The sequence below is a fragment of the Fistularia commersonii genome, chromosome 18 (genome assembly GCF_037954325.1).
Source record: "Fistularia commersonii isolate RoL2024-O1a breed Wild chromosome 18, RoL_Fcom_v1.0, whole genome shotgun sequence".
NCBI classification, from domain to species: Eukaryota; Metazoa; Chordata; class Actinopteri; order Syngnathiformes; family Fistulariidae; genus Fistularia; species Fistularia commersonii.
The window spans coordinates 11,882,992-11,904,980 of NC_141301.1; the positions used below are offsets into that span (position 1 = coordinate 11,882,992).

The following is a 21,989-nucleotide window of genomic DNA, read 5'->3' on the forward strand; positions in this document are numbered from 1 at the left end:
AATCCATCAACTCTTGAGATCTACAAACGCATTGACCGGAAGATGTATCGCGGTTTCTGTGATTGTTTCACCCCAATGCACTCAGTCAGATGAAGTAGTATTTCTGTTTTTCCCCCCCAGTAACAAAACCTGAACATCACTTAACAGCAGTAAAGAATAAAAGAGATATATAGGATGGGGTCGATTTTCACCTCTGGAATATTTGTTCTAGAAGAATAGACCCTGGTAGTTAAAGTTCATGACCCCGGTAACAGCACGCCATGAGCAATGAAGCAATTCCGCACCTAATAGTGTGTGTGCTCTCCAGTTAGATGGGCAATTTTATATTATTTGGTGTGTTGTTTGCTGAGCCAAGTCAGAGAATCTCTTAAATTATTCACCAAAACATCATTTTTTTCTAGAGTCTAATGTGTCTGCTGGTCCACCACCAACAGGAACTCCAATGCAAGTGAGTCCCTGACACCGATCAGGCGTCTTGATTTCCTGTCCTCTGCGTCGACCGCCACACAGGCTGCCTCATTCTTTTATCTTTTCCAGATGTCTTGCATCGAAGATGAAATAGACCGACTGAACGAGTCTTTCGTGCAGCTGAGTGTTCAGCTACTGCAGAACGATCACATGCGTGCGCCGGAGACGGAGAAAGGGAGCGGCGCTGGCAACCCGTCTCTGGTAATTACCCCGAACATTGCGCATTGCTTCATATGAAATATATTTAATTCAGATAATGGATCTGTGCAGTGTTGGGTTGATTTTTATGCAAGAACTCTGTAGGTTATTTACATTTTTTTTCCTGCTCATGACGATTGTAATCAGTACAGTATGTACAAATGGCAATGATAACAATGTATTTTCTTGAGGTTGAGATATATATACATATACGTATATATATATATATATATATATATATATATATATATATATATATATATATATATATGTATATATATCTCAACCTCAAGAAAATATATGAAAAACATATAAAATATATACATAAAATATATAAAATATATCTAAAAAAAAAATATATATATAGACACAGGACTGTCAGAAAATTAGAATAATGTGATAAAGTTCTTTATCGTCTGAAAATGTAAGAAATGTCTTTATCGACACAAAAATGTTATACATTCTGGATTCATTACAAATCAACTGAAATATTGCAAGCCTTTTATTATTTTAATATTGCTGATTATGGCTTACATCTTAAGAAAACACAAAAATCCTGTCTGAAAATATAACAATATCATGAAAAAGTAATTTTTGTTTAAAAAAAAAAAAAAATTATTACATATGTATATATATATATATATAAAAGCCTTAGTGAGACAAACACGTATAATTATAGATATATGCAAAGATATGGTTATGTATGCCAATTAACACTGGCTACAGTCTGCATGAGACTATATGCATGAATTCATTTGGACCTTTTTCTCTATTCATAATCGACAATACAAACACCCTGATCCGTCTTATTACAGGGGGCGACATCCTTAAACCCGCCAAGTCCGACTCGCAACGGAACAATGCTGTTGGAATTGAAGAGGCGCTACATATCACAGCGCCTCAATGAGCTCCAAAACACATTAGGGCAGATCAGACGGTGCCAGCAGCACGACGGTGAGGCTAAAGATGAGACAGGGGCCCACACGCAAGCAGACAGCAACACCACTCTGCAGGGGCAAAGGGAAAATTATCCTGGCATCGACGCCTGACGTTCCTCCAATGGTCACTGGCAGGACAATATTCAAACCAGCCGCAGCCAACAAACAGCAGCGAGTCCAATTTCTGCCAAGCGGATGAGTGATGCTATCCAGAGCGACAACCTTAGCACATTACAGGGGGCATTGTTGTAAAGCAGCCCGGGTATTTTTTGACCCTAATTCGCCACGGGTAATAACGGCTCTACAATCAGATTTCGCTCAAAAGTAGAAAAACCCTGATGACTTTTGTGTCTCTATTGGTCAGAATCTAGATCTAGATTTTGGAAAATGCAGAGAAAAGGTGCCCGCATTACACGTTTTACATTTTATTGTCATGAATATCCTAAAACAGCCCACTTTTTGATAGAGCGGTCTTTGTTTACGCCTATCGAGAAATCATCAGACCGAATTATAAGCCGTGACAGCATTAAAATAATTCACCCGTGCCCTTTTGGCGATTCCCGCACCGTTCTGGCCGAGTGGATTCTCAAAGACAGGCTATTGATTAACAAACAAAAACTATGGATATGAAGTTTGTCTTAAAGATACAGGGGCTGTGAGATGTGAAAAGTGATGGCAGACGCGTTTCAGTGATTTAATAATTATGCACTGCTGAAGTCGCTCCTTTTTCGCCACCATTTTCCCTGTTTGTCGGCGGCAGCATGAACTGATGTGTTTCCAGGCCCGTGTTATTGTTGCATCTTTGATGACTTTCAATCAAACAGCTAGTTTTTGTGATCAGCTATTTGAATAATGTCTGCATGTGTATCGGCATATAAAGGTATTATTTCGAGTTTTGTACGTGCTGTGAATTACATTTCACAAAACAACCTTTCATTTCCTTTGGCGGTCAAAAGATGATGATATTTTTTATAAGAAATTTCACGAGTTGTCATACCCTTAAGAAAAAAGAGGTTCAACAGCAATCCACAGACGAGTGAGAAAATGTCAAATATTATCTTTATGAAATAATGAGTTATTGGTTGTGTGAATTTCCCGATTTGGTTGAATCTTCCAACTTTGACAGAATTATAATAAAGATACTGAATGTACTTATTTAACCGTCATTCAAACATTTACGTCCTTGCATCTTTGTGTATGACTCAGTGTCTGCAAACGTCTTCAATTAATTATATCTCATTACGTAGAGTGAGAATTTCAGTAATCCTCCAGGCAAAACAAGTGTGTTGAATTATTACTTTTTACTTCCTGGTCTTGTCTTTCCTATAAAAAAAAAAAAATCCAAGTAAATAAATAAACAGATTGAGCAGTTCGCTTTCATCAGAATTCTTTATTCTTGCTCCTCCAAAGAAGAGCAGACACTAAGTGCCAATGAAAGATTCCAATGCACGGACATGATGAAATGAGGCCTAGTCTTGTAGCAAGCTTGTTTTCACTGTTCTTTAAATATTTGAACTTTTCTTCTCCTTCCACACGACTAGAGTCATAAGTCCCTTCATGATATGAATCGGGTGTTTTCCAGCCTGTTTACTGATATCATCTGGCAGCAAATAATTATTTACATCCAGTCATTTCAAATAAACAAATATTTAACTGCCACAATTAAGACTAATAAAATGATAATAGTAATATTAATGATAATCTTCTTTTCCTCCAATCCTCCAACTTCTTGATCTCCACTCCCTGTAGCCTCACCCTTCCACCCGGGTTCCTCATAATGACAAATATTTAATTGAGAGAGAAAAATTTTCTATATATTAACCATTTAAAGGGAAAAAAAATACTTATAAATCAGTTTAGAAAATCCTATACTTTGGGAAACAAACAATTACTTAAATAAATAAATGAAACAATATTTAAACAAATGTTTGAAAATATATTGCGCTGGTGGGTGGCAGCTGACTGCTTATGGTTCATCCATGATGAGTTAATTGCAGAGGATGAATTTGCCAAGATGGATTGGTAGATTATTATTAATAAAATATTAAAGATGTGGTTGATTTGTTTTTGAGGGTCTGAGATCAGTTGGTATCATTAATTCAAAATAATAGAAATAATTTTCATTTTGTGGATTTCCATAATACATAGGTGATCACTGATGCAATAATTTGCAATTAATCTCCTTGTGTTTTCAGAACGTATAAAGAACTATCAATATCTAATGTGAAGATTTACTCGATCTTTCCTTACATAGTTTTAAAAACCAACTCCTACATTTTCTTGTGCATATCATCCGTTTTCATTGCCGAAGCCTCATAGCACTTAGATCTTCTTAGATGGTGATAAATTAACATGTGTTAACACGAACTATTCATCCACGGTATAAGTGTTTTCCGACATGAATGAAAATAGTGTATAACTTAAGTCATCTCTTCAGTTCCTTTTCTAAATTACTTCTTTTTGAAAATTCCTCCATGATTTTCACGTCACTGTAAAAAGAAAAAAAATGCTAATTTGCTTTAGGTGCTGTAATTGCTGCAAAAGTGGGTTCCTGTTTGACTCCTGAATATTAAAACTTTTATGAAATTAAATTTAAAACTTCTGAAAGGTGCATTGTTAAACTCCCAACAGCAAAGGCTTTTTGTATCAGTGATACTCAATCACAAACGTTTGGCTGCAATCAGATGGAGAAGCAACAACCTACATCATCTTTTGTAGGAACATAATATATAGTGGAAAAGCTATGTGGTTAATTGGTATTAAATAAAACAGCAAGAAAAAAAAAAACAGCAGCAATGGATAATAAGGGATAATATGATAAGAGAAGTTTCTTCCAGTTTAAGGGATTGATGATGGAAGACTTTGCTCTCAAACAGCATGTGTTCTCTGAATAAATTGTATTTTTTTGCATAGAAAGAAGCGTATACCTTCCCGGTTGCACTTCACAGGGGCTTATCCTGTATCACTTTTGACGGCCTCATCGATAGTTGGAGGTGTGTGGCGATGGAATCAAGAGCCAGGCCTTCTGTACAAAAATGCGAGTCATCAAAACGTGTAACATTATACCGGTAACTGGATGTTGTCAACGCTGCATTGCACGGTTGGATATGCTGTCATGGTACCCCTTTCATAAATAGTGTAAAATGTCCAAATCAGGAGTGTCAAACTCATTTTGGTCCGGGGGCCACATACGGCATAATTTGATGTCAAGGCGGCCAGACAAGTATAGTCATTACCTAGAAGTAACACTACGACAAATTTTTCTTTTTTTTTTGTGTAAAGGAGGTAAACAGGTAAATTATAGAAATATTTATATGTAATGAACTGTTCCTCTAAAAAATTACATGATGAATTAATATTAAAAATGAATATAAAAAAAGAATTGATGAAATTACACCCTCAAAATATTGTTGAGTTAAAAGAGAAAATATTGTCACTGTGGGAAAATTTGCCACGAGAATTTATTAGAAAATTGATTGGTTGCATGTGTAAGAGGAGGTATAATGTTTACAAAGCTAATGGTGGCTATTCTGGTAATTAAATCAATCTTTTTAATTTTGCCTGTTTTTGTGGCTTTTATAGAAATATGAAAAGAAAACATCATTTTAACAATGTCACTAGACTTTTTTTCATCAAAAAATCAATTCTTTTTCAAATTTTGAAGCAAAAAAATAAATTGCAAAGTTACTTTTTCATTTTTTCGTTGCCCGTTTTTTTTTTTTTTTTTTTTTTTTTTTTTTTTTTCCGAATGCATGTGCGAAAAAAAGGTGCGGGTTGCACGAACACAAAGATTTGATTTCACACCACAAAATATTGTTCCGAGGGCCACAATTGGCCCGCGGGCCGCGAGTCTGTGACCCCTGGTCCAAATAGTATGCATTTTGTATGATATCGGTTGATCATTTTGCAATTTAAACATAGTATACAACACACTCTTAGCATATCAGTGGCATGTTAGTGAGATGCTGAAGTGCCTATATTTTCACGGACACCTCATTTTCCATCATGATGCTCATGTTGTGATGGATCACGCTTGTGCGCAAAGTGACACAATTTGGCTCAGCCCTCTGCATCATCATTATTGGCGAAATTAATGTTATAGGCCGAATCCATAGTTCATCACAGCAACAAGTGAGGCGCGATCCAAAAACATCAATAGCGCGTGTGAATCAGGCCTGTTTAATAACTGTGTCTACAGGCTTCAAACAGGGGTGGGAGTTTCTCTGTGACCTTTGCTCTTTTCAGGAGATAAAGGATTATTAACATTAATCTATGTCCATATATATATCCCCCAGATCTGCACTAATGACTCATTTATAATGCAGTTGCAATGGGAAAAGGACAAAGAACCCTGTGTAGAGGAAATTCCCATTTACATTCAAAGCTGCACTCCAATCGTCCTCTGGGAGGAATTAATACAAGGCGCTGTCAAACTTTTTTTTTTCCTGAGGTTGCCGTTCTAACAGTCGGCATGCATTTGTGACACGCTTGATAACTTCTCTAATCCAAATAGATATATTTATATCCTGGGCGACTCAGATATTGATTTTCTTTCTTCAAGCTTTCACGGGCAAAAGGAATGTCTCTTTAAGCGACGCTTGTGATTTTATCAGTGTCACAAACCCAGTGGGTTGTTCACAAACGGTGCGAGAATCATATGCACACACGTCAATAAAGTTCAAAAACAGAAGCGTTATCTCCTCTTGATATACCAGTCTGACGTCGCCCAGACGTGTTGTTTATCACTTCATCCACTCACGAGCAAAATATAGTTTTATAAAAAAGCGGAAGTTTTGAAGCATTCCTTTCAAAGGGGAGACCGTTTGTCAAAAAAGTCAAATAAAATTAATTATCCATATAAATCACATATGCATATATAAGATTAATCTTTTTTGCCTATACGGCCTTCCTGCTAATATCGTTCTTGGATTTGCAATGGATAAGGGTACTAAATAATGGAAGGATACTAAAAATTCCATTTCATAAATAAAAAATTTTATCTTATATTTCTATCCCCTATTCTCTATGTGTAATGCTATTTATACTCTATTTCTACTTCCGGTCTCTTCTGGAATGCTGCAGTAAATAGCAGAAACAATTCTGGATTCTTTGTGGATAAATATCATTCCATTTAAGCCACTAGTTTCAAGTGAACGTCGCTTATTATGGCTGGAGTTAACCATAATACTAATTGATGGCTACTTGCCCACAAAACTTAGGAACGCATAGTATTCATAGATGTTTTTTTTTCCTCAATATTTGAATATTTGAGGCCCAGGCATTATTAGTTGCGTGAACATCAATATTATTCTCAGTGAGTAAGATGTTGTACAACGGATATTGGGTGAGTGTGTGTCTGGTTTGAACCGACTGCTGATTCATCAACATCCTTCCTCGCCTTTCGGGCAGAAGTCGAGCCAGACAGAGAGACACGATTGAATAATGAGTCAGTTATGAATATGTGATGTGATGGATTCAGAAAGAACAAAAACAGAAAATAATTCAGCATCGCAGTCGCCTCTGGTGAGACAATAATGAGATACGTCGGTCGGGCTGACACTTTGTGAGACCCCGAAGACGTGGAGGTAAATAAGAATTACATAGAAAAACGTAGCGAACGTCACGGTCAGGAATCAAATTATTACCTGTCCGGTAACATTACCTGTAATATATGTTTAAAGCGCTTCTTTTCATTTTCTCTAATGATCTCCGCCTTTGTGTCCATGTCTTCCTTGATGAAGCAGTAAAAGGTATCGAGGCTTCGACATTGTTGCGACCGCACCATTGCTAAGTGAGATTGTCAGATAATAAAAGGAATAAAAAATACCAAAGCAGATATAACTGCTACTTTTAATGACCTTTAAACAAAAATATAGGAAAATATAATTCAAACGTTTCATGCTGGTGCAGACGTTAATGTAAAGAAAATATCGCATTTTATGACCCATCTGTAACCAAAGTAGAAATACCTGTTATTATGAAAAGCTGTCATTCGTATGTGATAATGGATTTTCTATTCCCGCTTTTTCTCTTCTCTCTTTTAACATTTCCCGTGTTTCTAAATGCCTTGTCAATTAGCCCTCTTTATAGTCTGAGGGGATCTAAAAATGGGCGGATCCTTATGAAACAAAATAAAAAAGTCTGCGTGGGAGGACTGCAGCTTTCCATTGGTTACATGATTTATTGGACGCACAGTGTTCGGGTCTTATTATAGAAAGTGAGTATTCATACGGGGGGCTCGGAGCCAAATCAGAAGGTCAGATGGAACAAGTCTTCACTTGCTATCAGTGTTAGTTTAGAGCTCTTTGCCAAGTCTCCCTGCTTGAATTTGGCATTGCCCCGTAGCCGTGTGTGTGTGTGTGTGTGAGTGAGGGTGTGGTTTGCTGGCTCCTTGAGATTACACGCCTTATCAATTAGATTAGCCGCTATGTGCCACTGATCTAGCCTGAGCGGCTGCGTCGCTGTAGGACACTGCATCGTGCACCTCCATCCTGAGCGGCTCTGGATCTGCGTTTTTTAAATCTTTGTGTGATATTTTGCAGCAGTTTTATCATTATGCCTGCTCTAGTTGGTCAAATACACACTTTCGTAAAGTGTTTGTTCAATTCGGGACTTGTTTCCTGGACTAAATATAAACTGTCAGAAGGAGGTGTGTGTGTGTGATTTGACATTTAGTACTGGACTTTTTATGTGCTTTTTCCCTTTTTTCATTGTACAATCAAAATCCAGAAATTTGTCAAACTGAATAAAATAACAATTAAAAAAACACCCAAATACAGTAATAATAGCAGTAATAAATAGATAAATAATTTTATCTGTGATGGAAAAGTACACATCGTAACTTACTATGTGTACCATAAATACTTACTATTAGTAAGTATTTATGGTACAGATATTTATGGACAAATCTGATGTACAGACAAACTGTAAATGTGGTTATGGAAATTTCTATTTGGGTTTTTGTTATGTTAAAAAATAAATATATCCGGCGATGTTATTTATTGATATTTGCATGCAGTTTATTCTCTTGTGAAATGTGATCTGATGATATACAACTTTACTATCATATCACTTTATATGGTTTTAACATTTTCAATTTACATTGTGGCATCTGTGTAATTTCATATAAAATACTGAGGAAATGACTTCTGGTTTTTGGTAAATAATGCTTTTAAACATCACTTTGCAAAATGGTCCATCATCCAGGATAATGTAGGATACTGAGGCTTTGCAAAACACACAAAGCAAGTAACACTCTATCTTTGCTTTCTGCCAGACCTTTTCCACACAGAGAACGACCCGTCCTCTCAGATGTGTCTATCTATCGAGGGTTTCAACAGCCCTGCAATCTCTTCAATACTCTAAATAATCTCCCTGGAGAAAAGTAGAATCTCTTGAGTCATTTAAGAGGTTCTTAGAGCCTTTCACTCATTTGGCTACTGTTGTAATGATGCTTCACGTGTTTGCATATTATGGATAAAGGCATTCGTGCACTCACTCGATCCTTTATTTTACATGCCCTGACCCGCCCAAATTCCACTCTGTGATAAATCAATTTGTTGTGAAGAATGTTGACCTGTATGCATAATACACCGCCCTTTGAAAGAAATGTCAATTGGATCTTTATTCGTCATAGGAAAAAATAAGTGAGGTAAATCTAAAGCGGCGGTTTGTATCTCCACGTGGATTGAGAATGAATGGCGCCTGTGGTTATCGGTTATCACTTACTCCAAGCAGGCGAATTGATAAACGCCCTGCGTGCACTTTGGATTATTCCTGCTTTGTTCCGAGTCCCAAGTCACAGTACTTCCGCCGCGCTCAACACGAAATTTACATCTCATTTTTCAACATGTGTCAACCGTGCCTGGGTGCTGTAATCATGCCATAATCTTGAAATCCCTCCAAATCCCTCGAAATCTGTTCCGTGCAATTCAACCTCAAGGGGTGTTGCACATGTATGTGCATCCATACAAATCCACACCCTGTCCACATCACTTATATGCAAAAAGTCACTTTTCCATCTGGCAGTAGTGGAATATATCTATCTGTCTATCTATATATATAGAGAGAGATATATATAGATATAGATGTGACTGTGTATATAATAAATACACCCACGAACATATTTATACATGTATAAATGTACTATATATGTGTATATAAATTTGATATGTACATATGTGTGTGTGTGTGTGTGTGTGTGTATTATATGTATATGTACTGTATATGTATATACATATAGATATAATATACACATAATATTATATATATGTATACATTTATGTACAGATTTAACATAACTGTTTTTATTGTCTGCATCAAACCTGTACTTTGTGAGTTTGCACACTCAAGCTGTTCTAAACTTTTTATGCACTTTATGCACAATATGCACAATATGCACCTCAACATTTCATTTCTGCACTTTGTCTTTCAACTTGCACATCCTGTTCATTCTGTTTACATTTCTCTGCACTGTTTACATTTATTTGCACATTTTTCATTTTGTTGCAATACTTACTCATTTTATTTTTGCTCCCTATCTGGTTTCATGTACAGGGAATCACACTAACTGTATATATGACAATAGACACTTTGAATCTTGAATATATATATATATATATATATATATATATATATATATATATATATATATATATATATATATATATATATAAATATATTAAAAATTGTTTCTTTACGCCTGAATCATCTTCAAGGTGTGAATATGGTCCGGACTGGGTGCCTCTGATGGACGGCAATGTGCCTAAAGCTGCCAGTTGCCTTTCCGAGTTTGCATGCTGTCATTAAGCAAACCTCCTGTAGTCGCCATGGCATTGCATCACTGTTGCTATGGTTTCCTTATCAGGGGGGATCTGTCTCTACTCGGTCTGCCATATTTAGTCTGTTCCTCAGAGTCCTAGCCTCTCTTGCCGACGCTGTCAGTACGACAAATGCACTTCATGGTGTGTGCAGCTCTTTTATGTTTAATTGGGATCAACAATGTTAAAACGGAAACCTACGAATACCTTCTGGTTGCATATCTTTGTGTTTTAAAGCTCTAACACACTCCTCTTTGAACCTCACATACTGACAATTAAAGAAAAAAAAAAGATTAAGTAACTGATGAAATTCTTAAACCCTTAAATCCTATTATCCTCTGCTGTAATCCTCGCATCACTTTGGATGTATTGTCCATCAGATTTAATATTGTGCCACCAGAGTGAGATTACTGCGGCTACAACATTGGTTTATCACTGCTTTATCTCATCCTGCTTTTTGTATTTTCCAACACAGATGTCGGAGGTAATGACGGCACAGCAGAAGCCAGATCTTACGGGTTTCTCAAGGAACTAAAATCTAAACAGGTACAAATTAGATTTTTTTTTTTTTTTTTTTGACAAATGGGCCCAAACTGAGGCTTTATCCATCACAACATAATTGCTACAAAACAATGTACAACTTAATTCACTTCTGTTTTTTAAGACGATTCATAAAAGTTTACTTTTCATAACTTTCAATAAATAATTTTAATTGCATAATCAGACGCATTCACTATGGTATATATGCTCAATGCAAATTTTAACGTATTGAAAGATAAATAAATGGATATTCTCATATAATTCAATAAGCACTCCAGCAACCAATCACCACTAATCATTGATCTTATATTAAATACAGCGTTCACTTAATTCTATTTTTGTATAGGATTTCTTTAAAATTCTAGAAATGTTGAGTGCACTCAGGTTGAATTGGGAGGTTCACACCCAAATTGACTCCAGCGGATGGGATCATTGAATTACTGGAATGTGTCTGGAGGAGTAACGTGACATTTTATGCTTCCGTGCAGGAATGCATGGCTATGGATGCATTCTGCGCACAGTAAACCCTGTATGACAGTGGAAACTAGAACCTTTACTGGTGAGTTAAATTTTAACGTATTCTGCTGGTAGCTGGTATGATTCAAATAACTGTATAGATGGACATTTTCCAGACTCATACAGCTCTTTATAAATTGGGCATTTACTTAAAGTAGATAGCAAGGGGTCTAATCAGATGTTATTTATATGGTGCTAAATCACAAGGAATTCTCAAGGCACTTTCCGTTTTGCAGGTCTGAACCACACTCTTTGAAATAATTTACAAAAACCCAACATGCACCCCTGAGCAAGCACTTGGGGAGATCACAACTGCCTTTTACCAGCCTGATGCGGGCGGCCTTCTGTCTCCACCAGTTGGCTTGCAAAAAAAGAGAAATACAAAAGAGCCTTCATATAAGAGACACATTTTTCATGATTTGGCAACAGATAAATAAAAATGTAATAAGTACATACATGCATAAAACAGGAATGAATCATCTATGTTGAGCACAACAGATCCCAGTCAACCTGAAACCTCCCTTTTGTTTTTTTTAATGCAAATTATAAAAAAAACTTCTCCCCTTGCACAGTTAGGCAGGAGAACTGCGTACCTCAATCAGTGGCTCATTGCAGCTGTTCTATGATCCCTCAACACAAGAAACTAGTAACGCACATAGAGTTGTTGACAAAAAAAAAACACTGTATGTTGGAATCGTAGTTCATATAGCAAAAGTATCATTAATATTTTAATAGCGACATACAGTGAGACAGCGATAGGTCTTTGTGCAGAGCACGCCAGCTGTCAGCCGTCAGGCTCAACAATCTGTGAAAATCCAGCGATTTTAAATAAAAAATCATCTAAAACTGCTAAATATAACCACTTAATTCTTTTTTTTTCATTTGACATTTTTTTCCTTCCAAGATTGGCAAGGGAGGCACGGCCTCTCCCGCGTCTCCTGACTACGCGCCGCTGCATTGTAGCGAGCTAGACCTTAGGAAAATAACGGTCAAGAATAACTTGATATTGGGATGATGCACTTCAAAAGACTGTTTTAATTCAACAGTCAAAGAACAGGTGCACAACTAACAGTGCAGGTTAGCCTCACACATCAACCACGACATTTTACATGAGTTAAACGATGGAGTTCTCTAACACAGAACCACGAGAAGCTCCCAACAGTTATCACTTTGCAAAAGGACGCCGCACGCTACAGTATTACAGCATGCTGATAATTTTAGATAAGCATAAGCAACGGGCTTTGCTTTGCAGACAGGTTGGACGTACATGGGGTTGTTAACGGGAAGCTTATGTGGTCATGGCTAAAAGAAGCAAACATGCAAACAGGCACAGATGGCCTGCAGTGATGAATGGGGCCTAACTAGGAGACAATAATGTGCTCATGCACATGATTGTGTAGGAGGGGAGTCTCTGGCGCATGCGCACAAACGCGCCGGCTGCTTCCTGCGTTAAGTGACGGCTGGAAAACAAAAGGCAGTGAGCCGCGACTGGGAAATGTCATCAAACATCCCCCAACGAAGGAAACGGGCTTCAAACGATCAATAGGATTATTCTAAGAGGGGTAAAATATGTGAACCGTTATCGTTGTTCCTTTTGGACTACAAACCGCCGCAAAGAGACTCGGCTTTTTTTTTTGTTGTTGTTTTTTTTTTTTTTTTTGGAGAATCCACAGGTTTTTCTCATCTTCTTCGGTGTTTTCAGGGTGGACTGCAGCCGCCGCCGAGATATCACACAACCACCACTCAAGACGGACTTGTATGTAAACATATAAACGTGATTTCTCCTGTCTGGAGGTGCTAGATGAAGTTACTTCTAACTAGATAGGCTGCGAATTGCATAACGGAGAATTTCCCCCGCGTTCTTGTCTGAAGGAGGAGGCGCTGTCCTCGGTCCTGAACCCCTCCGCCCCTTAAAAAAAACAAACAAAAAAAAACTTCCCATCTAAGAACTGGTTTCTCCAGTTAGCCTAATATGCTAACTCAAACCGGAGTTCACCTGCAAACCTGGTTCCTTTTGATCTGTGCCGGTGAGTATAACTTTGATGAGTGTAACGTTTAACCTGAATTCAAAAAGTAGGGAGAAATAACCCATGTTGTTGACATTGTCACTGGCCGTGAACGCGCAACCTACTTTCCTGAGAGTCCCATCCCGGCTGCAGGGACCAGAGGGCCAAACCTACTTCCTTTTCTTCCTTTCTATCTTCTTTGTTGTGCCTTTGCATGAGCTTTAAGGGAAAAACAAAACAAAATAGAGAGATGAGATCCATGTTGTCAGGCTGCTTCCCCTCCAACCACTCCTCCTGGAGGGGGGGGAGTTGCAAGTAGTTACATAAGAGTACAGGACCCTCTAGTGCAACAGTCATCCATGTGGTAAAGCTCTGTGAGATTTTCAGTGTGTGGAAACAGATTTCCTGTTATTCCTTTTTTTTTAAATTTATTCGTCAGGTGTTTCTATCTTATCACTTTTTTTCTTTTTTTACACAATTCTTTGCTACGTTCCTCTGAAACATCTGCATCCCGGACTCCTTTCATTAATTCCGCCCACTGACAGCTAATGCTAATGGATGAAGAGCATTATTAGTGCTTACTGGCCCGGATGATCTTGGATTTGCGAGCGGAGTCGTGACTCAAGCGTCTCACTGTGTTCACATAGCTGTATAATTGAATTTGTGTACCATCTTTTTTTTTCAAGCTTTATCAGTTCTGCGTTTTTAGTTCAACATGGAGGCAAGAGATCCTCCCAGTAAAAATCAAGATTGGGCCACATATTTTTAAATGATTATGAAAATGCAGAGAATCATGCTTAGTTTCACTGAAGGGTCATCGTTGATTTTAAAGAGAAAAACAAAAATTCCACATCGTAAATATGTGATCCTTGTGTGCATGCAAATGCATTTTGTTAAAGGATACTTCCAAGGCAAATAACCTCATTAGAGAAAATAGACCGGGGTTTAATCTCTCACAATTCAGCAGCCACGGTCATTGAGTTAATAAGTAATATCCTTTAACAGAACATGTTGGCTTGTGTGAAGAAAGCAAACCAAGATCACACGATCTCTGCTACTTAAAACACCTATTACAGTTTTAAAACTCTATAAAGAGTTTTAAAACTTGAAAATGCCTAACATTATCATACACCATATATTTTTGTTACCGTCGCGTAAACCCAATGCTATTTTTTTTATCGCAACCACCCTCTTTTACCCTCCCAGTCTGTCCGAGCAAGCCAGTATGCGTCGACGTCCCATCGGGGACAGAAGCGGTGCTGGGAAGAACCATGAAGTTGACGTGCATTTCCTGTATGAAGAGGGAGGAGGTCAAAGCAAAGACGCACGTGGACTGGTACTACTTGCCAAAGATTGACGATGGAAAAGACGAAAAAACTCTCGTAAGTCGAGGTCACGATGTTAGGTTACGTGAACGAATGCCCGTACGTTCGCTGAGAGCAGCTTTTCCTGATTTTCTCCTAGATATACATGTATGAAAATGACAGTCCGATGGAGTTGGACGGACCCTTCAAGGGGCGTCTGCTCTGGAACGGGAGCCAGGACTTACAAGAAGTCTCCATTTGTATCCTCAATGTCACCTTGAATGACAGCGGTGTCTATGAATGCCACGTGTATCGCGAGTTTGAATTTGACTTCTACAAACCCTCCGTCTCCATCATCAAGAACATCACGCTGCGGGTGAAAGAGGAAGGTATGCCTTAAAGATTTACCGTTTAATTCTGTGCTGAGAAGCCGCCGCTTCGACCGATACGCGTCCACGCGGTTTCTAAAGGATTGAAAGAGATCCATAATTCGAATTTCGAGCTTTTATGTTTTCATAAGCACAAAGTATCCCTCTGCATCGCAACGTGGTTCGGACAAAACACGGTTGAAAGTCTAAGCGCAATTAACACGTAAGCAGAGCCAAAGCAAACATGTAATTGCTATTTGGACTTGAACGTAAACAGAACCTCCTACAGTCGGCAGTGGCCCTGCAGCGTATCAACAGGAGCCATCACAATTCAGCTAACTCCGATATCTGGCCCGGTAGAAACACATCGGCGGTGCTCTATGACTTCTCTTTGCTGAACGTTTCCTTCTTTTTCAATTCCCTTTTTTTTTTTTTCAATACCCTTTACCGTCGCGATTGTACCAAGCGATGCATCGGCCTTAAGGGCAGCCTCTCACTAACATCGCCGCCCACCTTCCCCTACCTTTGTCGTGTCTGTATTGACTGAAGAGGAATAATTATGTATGTTTTGTCTGCTTTTATTGTCCATCCAAGCTTTCTTCTGTTGTCTTTGAAGGGGTTAATACACACCATCTACTTTGCTATCTTTTTCAAGGGGTAATGTATTCTGCTTCCCGAATGCTTGGCTTGTTGAATGTCTCATTATCCACCTTTAGCGAATATACAATATGCAGCGATGTGTATATTTGGAATAACTCGAATTCCCTGTATTTTCCTCAACTTTTACGCTATTTATAAACGTTTGCATGGTTTCAAAATCTCGAAAGAATCGCAGAAATGGCAAATTGAATTGGATTATCTGAGCGCAACATTTCAAAGTAAAGTGAAATTTGATCTTTTATACATTTGCAGAATCTCCTTCACGTCTCATACAAAAGTGGTATCAATTTCACAAAGCCTTCAGCCAGTGTGTCATACATTATGGGGAGATATCATGTTACAGTAATGATGTTCATGGCAGTAGAATGGATTATCGCATGGCAACGGATTCTGCGCTTTGTCATGTAAGGAATTAAATGACACTAATAGCCTCTGTTTGTCGAGACTGCAGATTTGAACATGCAAAGCTGTATACTGCTTGGTTGGTGGGCTCTTTGGAATGTGGTACCCTACATTCAACAACACAGTGGTTCACAGTGGCTAATAAAGTTAGCAATGAATACATTTGGGAGATAAATCAGATAAAATGTTCATTATTGGAGTATTAAGTGCTCTAGCCATTAACCAATGCTATGCCCTGGAAACCACTGTGAGGACGCATTATGTCTTATTCCATGTTTCAAGGTCTTTTGTGGAGTTTTCGACCACTAGACGCATCTTGGATTCATGTTTTTTTACGTTAACGTTCGGGACTCTATTCTACTTCTGTCCTGCGCACACAAAGAAACGCTGAATGCAAGCTGGCCGTGTGATTCCTACTGCACAATTATAGCTAATGAACAATTCTAAACTTTGAAATGTATGAGGAGGGCTTTCAAAACGAACAAAAATAAATGTAAATATTGCATGATTAAATTAAAAGTGAATGTATTAAACAAGGCTGACTTCGCAGATCTTTAAATAAAAAGAAAGGCTTCGACAAAAAACAAAAGAGTTCATGCGCAGATTTAACTTCATTTCATGCGTATCAAATATTTATTAACATCTTTGACAGTCATCAATATTTCTGTGCAATATGTATATTGTTGAGGTTAGATGGGTATTTGAAAACCTTACGAAAAACAACTTTAATTTCACACCATAAAAAATTGATGCGATGATGATGATTAAAATGTGATTACAGGATTCTTTGATCATATAAAATGCCAAAGACAGAAAGTACTGAAGTATTGATGAATGCCAAAAAGTTGTTAATAAATCTGTTGCCTGCAGTGCAGAACTGATTCATGCTGCCCAGAAGTTATGAAGTTGTTGCTGAGGGATCTGAAGCAAGGCTCTATGAAATGAACTTCATACGTCTTTTAATGTCAGTAATGGGCCACAACGGCTTCTAACTCCTCTGACTGAACCCTTGGGCGCAGCAGTAGCTGACCTCATATTAGAAAATAATGTAAGCTGTCTCAGTGTTATGCGCACCATTGCCTGCAAAATATTGCATTGCAACTTGCCACAGACATTGTAGTGAAACCTCACCAGAATGTTTTTACATGTTTGTTATATTTATATTTTTTAATGGCATGACTTAAAACATAGCTCATCATTTTTGCTTATTCTCTTCTTTTATCAAATGCACATGTGACGTCAAGAGAATTGTTTTGTTTGTGTTCTGAATATGCCATGTCTTTGTGAAGCTCAGAATAAGAATAAGAGCAACTTTATTTATCCCGAAAGAAATTGTTGTGCCAGCGTTTCAAGTTAAACATTACAATAATAAATAATAGTGGGAAATTGTATTAACAGTATAAAAAGAGGGGAGAGAATAAGAGATACAAATAAAACTATAAAGTGTCTAAGTAACAAGTCAAGGCTATAAAGTGTCTTCATTTGGGTGTTTTTGCCAGACAAACATCTGAAATTTCAATTAAATGTTTTCTATATATGGAAAAACATCTTTTACATTTGGTTTCTTGAAGGAAATAAAAAAGAAAATACTAATCCTGGGAACAAAACAATATCTTTACAACAAATATCCATCATAGGGAAAATTGATGAGCTAGTTTACAGGAACTATCTTCCCAAAAACCTGCGTTAGCTTTGTTTGTTATACAGGCTTACAAAGACAAACTTTGAATTATTAGCGCAAACTTAAACTAAATGCGCATAATGTCTTATTTATTACAAGCGATAGTCAAATGCAAGTCAGCGGGGTTGCTCATACATGTACATGCTTGGCATACTTTCCAAAGGCCGTGAATAAATAATATCGCTAGTCTATTCAGCACAAAACATTCAAAGGTTGTACTCTGAATTATGCATCTTCTTCCTGCCGTTTGTGCTCGACAGCCATTGAAGACGCCACCGCCTTCTACTCGGAGATCATGATGTATGTGCTGCTGGTTTTCCTGACTTTCTGGCTGCTCATAGAAATGGTCTACTGTTACCGGAAGATCTCCAGGTCCGATGAGCAGCCACAGGATGCAGCGTGAGTCTCACACACTTCGATATAGAGATGCATCACAGGCCACATAGACGAGTGTGAGTCGCGCAGGTTAAAAGAACATATTCAAAATATTTTCCAAAATGAGCCCGTTGCCGAAAGCAATAGATTGTTTCTATTCCGTGCCCATATTATTTAGCTGTAACGACCTCACCGTGTGCCCCATAATATCATTATTGAAGCAATCATGAGGCAGACGGAATAGAACAGAAAGTGCAGAACAGAAAGGTAAGTGAGTTCACAATGGATCAGATTGTAAAAGTAATCTGTTTTTTTTTTCAATTTGATTGTCTTGACAGGTCTTAATAGTAAGCACTGCTGACTTTTAATTTTTTTTTTTCTCCCTTGAACATCCTTCTTATAAGCATAGCTCTGCCAGTCTGACTATTGCATCACCTTGTCAGCACTGACAAAACCCCCGAAAGCACCTGTATAGTCAGCTCCCGACGGATTGGAATTGTGTTGACGAGTCAGTCCAGATTGACAACATTTTAACAGGCAATTTATGTCCTGAATGGAATCGTAATGTGCGGGTCCGCCTTCGCTGGCTTTGCAGACAAATACGACTGACTCCATTCCTGAGTCTATTTACCGCGAAGTGTGTTTCATTCAGGGCGGAAATCGTAAAAGACCTTGCTTACAGAGCTCTAATACGCTCAAGTACAAGTTACTCATTTCACTGAGCAACTCGTACCTATTCACGTGAGTTTTATTTTTAGTAATAGGAAAATATGATATTATTCAGACATTTTATTCTATGAAAAATACATTCAAACTTTTGGATCGACTCGACGATTTAAATCTTCGTGGCCAAGGTAAAGAAAGAACCATCTGACTAATGTTCTGTGATATAAGAATTGCGTTCACCTTGCGTTTTACTCCTAACTAGCATGAGGAACAGAGAAACATTAACTCAAGAGCAACTGTTCAATTTATGTATTGGATGTACGTGACCCATCGATTCCTATGCCAAAAGAGTTAATGGCCCGTGGCCACCTCATGGACATTATTGACAAGTTGGCCCACACATTTTGCAGTAAGAAGCTACACGCTGAGCCTCTTAGCTTGCTGGGCTTTATGGATACGTGCTGCTTCATGCCAATTTTTTAGTTAATGATCGATGTTAGCTCACGTCTTATTACCGAGGTACGGTATGGAACAATGCGGTAAAATCCATTACTAAGACAATATGGTTTTGTTGATTTAAACACCTTCAAATTAGTCAACCTTTCACAGCATCGATCACTTTGAATCCACCACAAAGTAGTCTATTGTTGTATTTCACAATTCTGAGTATCTTTTGGGAAATGTCTATTTAGAAATATCCCTCTTGATTCAGAATGATGGAGAATCTGAAATGTTTTATTGCATGTAATGCGCAGAATGGCCAACCGCCGGGTCTTAGACGCTCTCTTTTTCTTACGACTCTTACCTGCAGGACAAACTACCTAGCCATTCCTTCTGAGCAGAAAGACAATCCAGACGTTCCTGTTTCCGAATAAAAGTCATTGAGACGGTATTTTCAGTGTAATTCATCCAACCCCGATCTGCTCAGTCAGCTCATGCCCCACACTTTCAACCCATTGTTTGTATCTGTTTTACCCATAGCTATGTACTTCTGATGTAGAACTCTGTTGTTCCAACTCTATCCATTTCTCCTTTTGCTTGCTGATTTCAAAGGGTCTCCATTCCAGCCGTGTTTGAAAACACCGTCTTCCATTTGTGCCCAGTTTCCATTTAGTGCACAATTTACCTCACTGTCAAATGCATGCCTTGGGATATTATAGAGTGCATTAGGTTTAATCCTAATTATATAATGTTTTGCATTCAAAAGTGTAGAATAATGGGCAAGAATGATGGAATATATTGACTCCTAAAATAATTCCAAAAGTTTTTGTTTTTTGTCCTTATGTTTTCTAAAAATCTTGTTTTTTTTTTGTTTTTTTTAAGAAGGCAACAATACGCAATTCCACTGTTGCAGTATTTGAGATAAATAATGTCAAACATGAAAAACGATTCAATTTTTAAATTCAGCAGTTTTCATTTCGCATATAAATATCACGTGTTGAAATAATGGGGTAAATGTAATCTGCTCTTATTAGGTATTGACCGATCATGATGGGACATTGGCAAAGACGTAGATGTCACATCTCCGCCCATGGGAATCAGCCCAACAGACTGTCGTCTTTGTGTATCAAGTGTCAAGTTGCTATAATCTTGTACTCTTTCTCCTGAATTTTTTTTTTTTTTACCTTCTTGTCTGCCATTTGTAATCAAGCTATCTGACAAATAAAAGACAATACACAATATCATCAGGTAAATAATAGCTATGCTTCGTTGGGAGCTTACGGTGCCTGCTAGTAACAATATGAAAAAAAAAAACATAAGATCAATGGAGTGAAGAAGCTGCCTGACTGCTGCCGAGCCTGTTCAACTTTTATTCACTCTGCCAATTGGATTATTTATTTCTATTAATATTTTATAAGCAACTCTGAGCTTTTGAGTCCATTTTATCAGCATCAACTGACATCTTTTTTCACATCTTTCTAAGAAAAATGGATTGCATCATTTTTATACTACCCAGTTGTGCATTATTTTGTTTATCTGCTTAACAAACTGAATCCATTTCCTTCATGCATATTTATAACCCTCCGTAGGAATCTTTAAGCCATTTTAGGCAAATGCAATGAGGTTCAATCAAATGTATGACCTCCGCACTCATTCAAATATTACTAATATGTTTATGCAGTAGTGTCGGTATTAATAATAAATGTGCCTATCTCAACAATTAAAAAAACGATGAAAAAAAAACAAACAAACCTGTAAAAATGTTTTTTTTTTTTTTTTTTGTGATTCAATCATACCAAACTGTTCTTTGTCTTCGGATACTGTGGATCCTGTGAATAAGCTGCTTTTGAACTATTAAATTGAATGCATTCCAAAAAAAAAAAAAAAAAAAAAAAGAGTTTCGAATAGTCGTCTGTTCACTGAGAGCCCTTTTGTTATAGTAAAAGTAAAGTCCACTTGAGCCTTTTTTTTTTTCTGAGGAAACTGAAGCTTCTGCTTCTAATTATCTCACATTGTGGGATCACAATAGAGCTGAGATTTTGGAGCTCAACAAAAATAGGGACAACTCTTCTTAATTTTGCCTCATTAATACCGCCAACTACCTCAAACTATACTTCTAAAGTTGACTGTGTCGGTGCTTCGACGACATAACATGGCTGGGATGTGAGTAAGAGCAGCGTTGGTCCAGATAAGAAAGGCCAGCAGGGTTGTGGAAGACAAATGAATAAAAGGTTGAAGGTACCAAAAGAGAGAAAGGGGGAAAAGACTGGCAGGTCGAGAGAGGGAGGGAGAGCGAGAGAGACGTTACAGTCAGTGCTCTTTTAGTTAACCCTGACCCACAGCAGTGACAGATATAGCAGCAGCTGTTGTTATAGCAACCCAGCAGAGGAGATTGGTTGAAATATTATTATAGAGTCGTAGAGACAAAAGCATTTATGCACAGCCATAAAACGTAGCTTTATTTAGTGCAAAAAAAAAAAAAAACCTCCCAAGGGCTGATAGCCCTCCTCTGCAAGAGGGATAGCAGATCCTTGATGGACTTTTCTCCAATTTGAGAAAGTCCCACACTTCCACGATACCAAGGTCAGGCATATTGCCATAGTGGCA

The 21,989-nt window shown here is 37.8% G+C and overlaps 2 protein-coding genes across 7 annotated transcripts in view; both read left to right on the forward strand.

The window, feature by feature from the left end:
• Positions 1–3,267, forward strand: part of LOC147224398 (uncharacterized) — a 55,949-nt gene extending 52,682 nt beyond the window's left edge. Inside the window, exons 96-98 of the mRNA XM_086164993.1 lie at positions 402–448; positions 538–653; positions 1,499–3,267. Of these exons, the coding sequence (XP_086021119.1) occupies positions 402–448; positions 538–653; positions 1,499–1,715 (380 nt within the window). The 3' untranslated portion in view covers positions 1,716–3,267. The remainder of the gene's footprint in view (positions 1–401; positions 449–537; positions 654–1,498) is intronic.
• A 7,280-nt stretch (positions 3,268–10,547) lies between these two features.
• scn3b (sodium channel, voltage-gated, type III, beta) lies at positions 10,548–20,949 on the forward strand. 6 transcript variants are annotated; one of them, XM_086164409.1, is made up of 7 exons: positions 10,548–10,567; positions 10,899–10,969; positions 14,692–14,867; positions 14,950–15,178; positions 18,161–18,299; positions 19,753–19,830; positions 20,417–20,949. In XM_086164409.1, exons 3-6 carry the CDS (start codon positions 14,757–14,759, stop codon positions 19,814–19,816), a joined length of 543 nt encoding a protein of 180 aa, XP_086020535.1. In that variant the 5' UTR covers positions 10,548–10,567; positions 10,899–10,969; positions 14,692–14,756; the 3' UTR covers positions 19,817–19,830; positions 20,417–20,949. The 6 variants fall into 6 exon arrangements, with proteins under 6 accessions (XP_086020535.1, XP_086020530.1, XP_086020532.1 ...); XM_086164408.1 differs by lacking the exons at positions 10,548–10,567; positions 10,899–10,969 and adding exons at positions 12,988–13,041; positions 13,182–13,235; XM_086164404.1 differs by lacking the exons at positions 10,548–10,567; positions 10,899–10,969 and adding an exon at positions 12,840–13,506.
• Positions 20,950–21,989: the final 1,040 nt, after the last annotated feature.

Coding starts and splice junctions, on each gene's coding strand:
- scn3b (XM_086164404.1), top strand. CDS start 13,452: ATGCTAACTCAAACCGGAGTTCACCTGCAAACCTGGTTCCTTTTGATC. Junction 14,868..14,949: donor GAAAAGACGAAAAAACTCTC/GTAAGTCGAGGT, acceptor ATTTTCTCCTAG/ATATACATGTATGAAAATGA. Junction 15,179..18,160: donor GCTGCGGGTGAAAGAGGAAG/GTATGCCTTAAA, acceptor TGTGCTCGACAG/CCATTGAAGACGCCACCGCC.